Source organism: Thalassophryne amazonica, chromosome 8, assembly GCF_902500255.1.
Source record: "Thalassophryne amazonica chromosome 8, fThaAma1.1, whole genome shotgun sequence".
NCBI lineage: Eukaryota > Metazoa > Chordata > Actinopteri > Batrachoidiformes > Batrachoididae > Thalassophryne > Thalassophryne amazonica.
In genome coordinates this window covers 76569861-76578514 of record NC_047110.1, presented here as the reverse complement: position 1 = coordinate 76578514, position 8654 = coordinate 76569861, and the positions used below count along the sequence as shown (strand labels likewise).

At 43.2% G+C, this 8654-nt stretch overlaps 1 protein-coding gene across 1 annotated transcript; it reads right to left on the bottom strand.

The window, feature by feature from the left end:
- Positions 1-1558: 1558 nt before the first annotated feature.
- fam185a (family with sequence similarity 185 member A) lies at positions 1559-7847 on the bottom strand. The gene is made up of 8 exons (XM_034176722.1): positions 7385-7847; positions 5289-5398; positions 5037-5129; positions 4765-4903; positions 2266-2307; positions 2096-2188; positions 1854-1988; positions 1559-1758 (listed from the first exon to the last, which is right to left on the bottom strand). Exons 1-8 carry the CDS (start codon positions 7785-7787, stop codon positions 1646-1648), a joined length of 1128 nt encoding a protein of 375 aa, XP_034032613.1. The 5' UTR covers positions 7788-7847; the 3' UTR covers positions 1559-1645.
- Positions 7848-8654: the final 807 nt, after the last annotated feature.

The following is an 8654-nucleotide window of genomic DNA, read 5'->3' as shown; positions in this document are numbered from 1 at the left end:
ACAGCTGCTGTGAAAAACAAAGAAAAATACATCGCTGACCTGTAAATGGTGCGGAAAAATGCCTGAACTCAAGGACATGGAAGAGGTGTGCTGTGTGCGGCCACTTCAGCCTGGCGCAAAGGCAAAAGATGTTTTAGGTATTTCCACATGAGGACAGCAGGCAGAAACACGTACCTCATGGAGGAATGTTGTAAGTTCATGTCCTTCAAAACGCGGTGTTCTCCAGCTGGGACATCCAGGAGCAGAGATGACAAAAGCAGCCACTGTGAGCAGACATGCCCCAGGTCCATTCAGCGCCCAGACCAACATGTCACTCTCTGTGTTATGTGGTCATTAATTTTCGTTATTTGTTATGTAATTGCGTATGTAGGTATTGTCGTAATTACTTATGTACCTGTCCTGGCGGTGGTTTCTGTGTTTTTAATGTGTGCACTGAGCTGTCATCTAGCTGTCAGTGTGCTGTAACCAGCTGACAGGCCCCTCCCTGTGCTGTGTGCGATCAGACCTCGCTGTCCGGTCCCCATGTGATCAGATCTGTACATACATTTTGCAAGTGTGCTCCCCCCCACCCCACGTGTTGGAGAGAGTGGGGGGGGGCACACATGCGAGACGCATACACCACATGTGCGTTGCTGTTTTGCAACACCACACTCATGGGGGCAGTTAGACAAATTTCACATCCAGCTCAAAAGTGACCATCTGCTGACTGTTTTCGTCCTAATAGCGTGAATGGTCACACATTTTCTAAGTGTGTGGCCACTAACACTTAGAAAATACTAACACTAACACATTTAACACTAGTGGTGTTAAATGTTCGTGTGTGTGACCTGGAATTTGGCCGACACCTGCCACAAGAGGGATCGAATGGACTCTCACAGCACACACTCTTTCAGCCGCTGGTGTGCGCAAATAGTTGTAGCAACAAGTGTACAAGGCGTTGGAGGCAGCTACGATTTTACATGTATTGCATACGATTCCTGCTTCATGCGCAATTCGACCACATTCGTAGTATGTGTGAAGGGACCCTAACATTTCAAGTTCTTCATTTTATTTGATCATTTTTTGTTCTTCATATCAGATGACATTTCATAGGTACATCATAACGATTCTATTGATTTGTGACTTTGTGTTTGTTTTCACAAAATTTAAAATTCTAATTACAGTTGATTGTTTAAAGTTTTCACTGCTCATCGAGAGAGGATATGAAACCCTAAGTATGTGTCCAGTGTTAAAAAAACAAAACACTATCAACCTCAAGTTGTTTCAACATCAGGTTTTTTGTAGTAAATGAGATTATTTTTTACCAATTTATTGTCTGGTTTACTGGTAAAATCTATGCACTGTGCACGTGTGTAGTTCCTATATGTTCACTCATTCACAAGGTGTTGTGTTCACAAAGTGGGTTGCTTGCATAGAAACGATAAAGTACACAAAATTACTGTTAAATGTTGCCCTGAGGGTATCTTTTATCTTTTCCTGCACTATTACATTATATAACCAGTTAGACCGGGACGGTATTTACATTCTGTATTAATACTGCATTGATTCAGTTTGCTTGTGTCCTGAGTGAACGTTTGTAATTTCCCCTTTAAGGCACCCTGCACCGATGCAGGAACATGGCTCCAGAAATCCTGCCACTCATAACTCAGCTCCCAAGTTTCAGGGACTCAAACCAACTTTGAGTCTTCAGTGTGACAGCGCCTCTGTCTGCCCGAGCTTTAACCCACTTGGCTACTTCAGTCTCTGCGTTCATATAACCTGTGAGAGAGACAGAATACAGAAATCAGCTGTGTGTGAGAAACTGATTTGCACATTGGAAGGCTTCAGTAACTGCCTGTAATGTAGCGGCTAACCAGTAACTGTGGTTTGGCCTTCAGTTGTGTTCTGTGCTACTCTACGTAGAGGAACCTCTGGGCCGATGTCCACCGAGGCTCCACAGAGCTCCACCCCAGCTCTCAACAATGGGGTCACCCGCACAAATACCGATCCTAAAGCGTAGAAGGAAGGGAAAAAAACCACAAGACACAAACACAGGAACAGAAATGATCCAGAGCGCAGAAGAGGAATGAGTGAAGGGTCATAAGGATCTCTTTACCTTCCTGACTGTGGAGTTCAGCACTGCCATCTCCTACGTAGACATCAATGCTTCCGCTGTGAGACAAAACCTTCAGCAAACTATTTGAACCATCTGCAAAGAAAAAGCAAACTTCAGTCATTCTGCTGTTTCACTTTACCAGCCAGTAGTCGGTTCCACATGTTGCTTACCTACAACTGTATCTCCAGACACATTTGTCACAGCTGTGTCCCCTTTAAAAAAAAACAAACAAAAAAAAACAAACTCAGCCTCAAGGCAATGAGTTACTGGCTCAGATTAAGCCACTCAGAGTATCAACATGTAAAGTGTCCTTGTCATAAAATAAGAATGCGTCACTGAAGTTTAATGAGATCATTTCTTCCATGTTTGCTGTTAAGAGCCTCATCAATATGAAGGAATGCGTCTTCATATTATAGTGGCATTTCTCTTTAAGATCCAAGCTTGATCCCCAGAATGTGCCTTTTACAACTCAGCCTTTTTATGATAACAAAAACAATTGAGCAAACTTGTGCAACAAGTACAACCGCGCTGCTGCTGATGAGTCTGGATCAGAGCCCAGCATTCCTGACAGAGCAAAGTCCCACTTCATCAAATTAAACTTTATGTTGCAATGGGGGATTTTCAAGATCCGCCGCCATCTTAAAATTGAGACTTCCGGTTAGTGAGCCTCTCGCTCACGTGTTTGGCGTCATTAGAAACACCTGCTCAGCTGTCAGATTTCCAGGGAGTGAAATACCCATTGGAGGCGAATTCTGTATCGGAAAGTAATTTTGTTGTCATTAACCCACAAGGAATGAGAAGGAGTGCTGCAGTGGTGTGAATATTGATCTAAAGCTCCGGTCACACGGCACTAACGAAGGAGACTGAAGCAAAAACCACACAAGAAATCTGGACTTACGTTTGACTTTCAGAGACTTAATTTAACCGTCGTCCAGCTTCGTTCCTGTACGAATCCCAACAACAACTTCAAGTCGTCCGTATTCCGTTTTGTTTTCTGTCTTGACAGGTCTTCATCATTTGCGTAATTCCTGTACCGTCAGCATTCCGTTTGACTGTCATCCAACTTCTTCCAATCTCCAAGTCTGACGTCTTACACAGACATTGTACACACACACAAACGGCTGTGTGCACAGCCCATGAATCAAACGGCTGTGTGCCACAGGCACAGTCGCCTGTGGCACACAGCCTCTACAGCCAAAGATGGCATGCGAATGTGTGCACACCCGTTTGTGTGAGTGTGTACAACATTTGTGCAAGGTGTCGGACTTGGGAGGTTAGACGAAGTTGGACAACTGTCAAACGGAACGCTGACGGTACAGGAATTACGCAAACAATGAGGAACCGTCAAGACAGAAAGCAAAACGGAATACAGACGACTTGTATTTGTCATCAGCATTTGTACAGGAACGAAGCTGGACGACGGTTAAATGATGTCTCTGAAAGTCAACGTAAGTCCAGATTTACTGCTTCATTTTGGCTTCAGTGTCCTTCGTTAGTGCCATGTGACCGGGGCTTCTTCGCTAGGAAAGTTCAACGACCAAGATACCAACATTCTGGGCGCAATGAACATCTTTTCACTATTATTTGATTTCTTTGTGCGACTGACGTTATTAAAGCATTCAAAAGGCTATTCCTTCCGCCACACAACTCCAACCACACACAATTTCTTGACAGTTCTTGTTATTGAAAGAAAACCCATCTCACTAACCGGATAGAGTTGTGACGCCATCATGCATGTGCATAGACGCTGTCTAGTGGGATCTTGAAAATCCCCCATTACACACGCTTGTTTTTTTTTTTTGTTTGTTTTTAACAAAACATTTTAGAACAAAACGGCAGTGACCTACAGTACCCCCTAGATGGGCCTAATGGGTAACTGCTGTGACCTCTGCTCTGCATAATTTTGTTTTGTGTAATTAATGTTCTACATTTGAGCGTTCTGAGTTGGCGTGACATTGCAACTGGCGGCCATTTCTGATAATGATAATGACCAGTGGCTGCCCGTAGCAGAGAACACAGATTTACATCTAGACCCATCAAGACCTGCCTTACGGGCTCTGGAATTTTACTATAAAGGGTAGCTTTACCTTTATTTTTTATATTTGAGTGGGTATTTCCACCCCTACATTAGTGTTTTAGAGGATAAAGTCTAATTTGTGTGCACAATAATCATGTTTAATATTAAAAGATGTTTTTGTCAATGACTATTCTATGATCACCAACTCATAGGCACTGTCAGGAAGGCAAACTTCAGCTGTAAATGCCTTTTTACTCAGCATAACGGAGGTACTCGTCAGCACAGTGTTGGAAGTGCATTAACACGGTTTTTGGCTATAAATAAACTGCGGCACTCAGAGTGCTATTGTTCAGCCTTTTAGAAGTGCTGTGTGACTGCGCTGAAACGATCAAACTTGTGCTGTTTCTTAATAATGTTAAGATATTTATTGTCCGTTTTGATTATTTTATTTTTCATTGTATTGTTTCACGATCTGTATTGACTTAAACTAATTAATGCCATGATACCACACACTCCGATACAGTAGGTGACAGTATGCAACTTCAAAGATGGTTTGCAATCTGGAACTCTTCCAAATATTATGCACAAATGCACTATAGTGAACACTGGCAAAACACCAACTAAATTTGGGATACTTGCTGCTGACGCTCACCGTGCACATGCCCCAGCTCTATTCTCCCAGAGGAGGAGGACATGCAGCTGGACTCAGAGTAGACGGCTTTGACGTTCAGAGGCCCATGTTCTGTTGAAACTGTCATTTTGTTGCCCTGGAGCTTCTTGACATCTACTGCCTGCAGATCAGAGCTCTAGAACGTCAGGCAAAACTTTACATGCAAATGAAGACTTTATCCAAGCTGGTGCTGCCCCCTGTTGGGTCAAATTAACAAGCACCAGCACACCATTCACAACAGCAGTGTGTCTTACACCATGTCCACGTGCATTAATGTCCACGTTGCCGTGGATGGTCCCCACACCTGTGACGTTTCCTCCACAGGACTGCACCTCAACCTGGTGAGCCTACGGTAAAATAAACACCAGCGACAGAACCGTGAGTGGCAGAAATTCATTGTTTCAATAATGAAGCATCTTCAACAATGTTGAATGTTTTAAGCAAATAAATTTTTTTCCATAAATTGGTCATGTGATTTTATTCCTTTCTGTTGAAATCCCACCGACCTTGACAGAGTGCAGCAGACAATTTCCCGTCTCCATTCGCACTTCGCAGGTGTCACATTCCATGTTCTTCACCTGAACGCTGCCTTTTCCATGAACTGTAATGTGCAAATCTGACAGACAAATGCACCAAAAAGTTCAGACGGAAAAGAGTGGCCTCCTGTAGAGGTGGACGATACCGGGAATTTTGGTATTGATCTGATACCAAGTAAATACAGGCCCAGTATCGCCGATACCAATACTTTTTCATATTTAAGCTTCATAGATCCAAAGGATCCAAAAGACCTAGGATAGAATTTCGCCAAACATTGTACGTGACAACAAAATACTTTATCACAATCAACATTTTTGTGTAAAAAAATATCACTCAACACAACTTAAAATCTCCTGAGGTAGAGGGCTGACAAACCACAATACAAGGGTGCGCTGCTCCGTGCTGTGTGACACAGCGCAGCGCTGCTCTTACAGACAGAGAGTAGACTTTGATGAATCTGCGTGCGCAGCAATCAGTGCATGTGGGAGAGAAAAAAAAGCCTTAGTATCGATCTTTTTACATGAGGATCGGTCAATATCAATACCAGCGTTGGTATCGACATTAGGATCGATCCGCCCACCTCTATCCTCCTGGTCTTGAAAGGAGCACAGTCCTAAATGTCACAGTTTCTCTCATAGCACCGCATGAATTTCTCATGAATAAAAATCAAATAATGTATGTCATCTTAGATGGACCCACTTAGATGAGATTATGGAAGGCTATTGTTTAATATTATGCTGACTGGCTGAAATATAACTTTGTCAACCAATAAAGACATGCGTCGCATCCAGCACTGAAAAATGTGACCTGCATCCCGCAGTTGATCACTGTGATTGAGGCAGAACATCATTCTTGCACAAACTCATATAGAATTTGATGCAGCATCATTTCTGAAGATTAGCCTGGCCGTCTACGCACTAAGGATTATGAAAGGAGAAAACAGTGATTAAGAGCGATCAACGGGAGACCCAAGTGCAAGTGAAGGAGCGTGCATTTGTAGTTTTCACTTCAAAGGTATGTTCTGTCACAAATGTTGTCCTGAGTCCATTTACTGTGCAATTTCAGTTCCATACGTTTTGCACACCGTGACCACCTTAATGTAAAAATACACGGCGGCGGCGCTTAGTTTAAAAACAAACATGGCAGCGTTTGTTTTGGTGATGGATGATGATTTGAACAAGTTTATTGATGGCGCTTATTCTTCCAACACAAAAAAGGCAATTGCAGTACTCACTTGGACGTCTCCAGGTGAAGTAGAACGACTGTAGGATGAAGAGCTCGACAAATTTCTGTCGCGATTTTTCCCTGGACTGAGGAAAGCAGACAGTCTGTACACAAACAATTTTGGATTGGGTTGTTTTTGAACTATCTGACTGTTTTTGCAAGTTGACCGAGAACAATTTTGGATTGGATTGCTATTTATAGTTTGTGTTGGGCTGTTTGGAACTGTTTAGATGTATTTTAGGTGTTATATAAAACAAATAATGAATGTTTTTCATTCATGCAATGGAAATATTTCATGAGGTGAAAGAATGTTCCATTCAAGGAGGCGCATAAACGTTCATAATTTTTTACAAATCAGGAAGTTTTCAGTCCTTACCAAAGCTCAACTTGGTGGCGTAGTTTTGCTGAGCTTCCATGTCTAACGGCAGCTACGTATGTTGAAACATGGGGCATAATTTCATGTTATAACGACTGTTGACGGTCTGTTTTGTGTAGGCCTGGTCCCGTCAGATCTCAGAAGCTAAGCAGTGCAGGGCCTGGTTAGTACTTGTATGGGAGACCTCTTTGGAACACCAACAGTTGTGTGTGTTGATGATGAAACTGAAGTTGCATCAGGAAGGACATCCGGTGTAAAACTTGTGCCAAATACCAATGTGGATGTGGCTGCATCTGCTGTGGTGGCCCAGCAATAACTGGAGCAGCTGAAATGACAAGAACACTTGTGTCTTCCTCGTCACTTCTGCATTTCTCCATCAGCTGAAGTCGGAGTGGCGCAGGTGTTTCTCTGAGTGCCATTCTAGGTCTGATTACTGCTGATACTCGTTGTGATTTCGTTACCCACTGTTTCTGATGGGCGCGGCCAGCTCCACGGACACGCTGCTGTTCACGTCCTCCGCGGAAATCAGCAGCTCTTTGCTCCGGTCGTCGTAGTGGGCGCGGAGGTGACCCACGCTGACCTCCTCCTCCTCGGTTCCGCGTACAGTGATGACGGCTCGGTCGGCATCAGGGAAGGAGTGCGGGTCCAGCGGGACAACGGAGATGCTGCAGGCCAGCTGTGCACGGACCGTCCCGAACGGGTCCACGGCCACAGTCCACCGCCTCAGCGGCTCGGGGACCCGTTCAGGAGACCGTGACGTGTACAGAAGACGGCACGGACACGTGTGTGTGCCCGCGCCGGTCCTGACAGCACGGAGGCGCAGCAGAACTCCAACACATGCCCGCTGACCAGCGGAACTCCACAACATGACAAAAACACCACAGCGCGGTGATCACCGGTCAGCAACCGTAGACATAAGGCGCACAACATTAACAGCTGACTGACTTCCGGTCTGACTCCTTCCAAATAATAGCAGACGGGTTCACACTCGGAACAGCTTGCGCTTTTATAGTGTTTCAGAGTAAAATTGAGTTTAATTTATTAAAAACAGTGAAGCATTATCAGCAATAAATAAACGAAATTAAATAAAAGAAAATACACTTAATTACACTGTAAAGTTGCACATGCATTTTTGTTTTTTACCAAGCATGGAATAAAGTGTTTTATTTATATTGTAAAAGTATTATTTATACACTTAATTCTAATCTGTTGGTGGCCTCCAAATTTCGCAACCATGGTATTATATTTAAATCCGGGTAGAGAGGTTGTCTATTATTTGCATCTTTGCCAAATCAAGAAGAAAAAGAAAACTTTCAAAACAAGCGCATTCTAAAGACACGAGGCAGCTTCCTGTTAGCGTTTGGTTTTATTTTGAAGGTAAAACAACCGATTCATACTTTGTAAATTTAATAACTTAAAGTCGGATGCACAAGCTTGCGTAAACCTTAGGTCCCGCCCTTATAAGTGATCTTGTCCAATAAATAGTCGTTTTAATTGCACGTGCATGTGACGCTATGGTTTGTGCAAAGGATTTTGGGAATTTGTTTTTTGTTTTGTGTGTGCCTTTTTTACTGCGACAGCATGCTGGTTGTAGTCTCTGAGATTAACACGTTGTATTACATATTCATACATAAAATAGGTGAATGCAAGTTAAGATGAGATAGTGATTGCATTTCCCTCACCCAAAAAAAAGTATATTTAAAGTTTATGCTATTAAGAAACTTACGTAAACCTG

Bases quoted from the DNA above. Each gene is read 5' to 3' on its own strand.
- fam185a (XM_034176722.1), bottom strand. From the start codon at position 7,787: ATGTTGTGGAGTTCCGCTGGTCAGCGGGCATGTGTTGGAGTTCTGCTG. The intron at 2,189-2,265 runs GTAAGCAACATG...TTTTCTTTGCAG, and splicing joins GTCTGGAGATACAGTTGTAG to ATGGTTCAAATAGTTTGCTG. The intron at 1,759-1,853 runs GTTAGCCGCTAC...TCTCTCTCACAG, and splicing joins AGGCCAAACCACAGTTACTG to GTTATATGAACGCAGAGACT.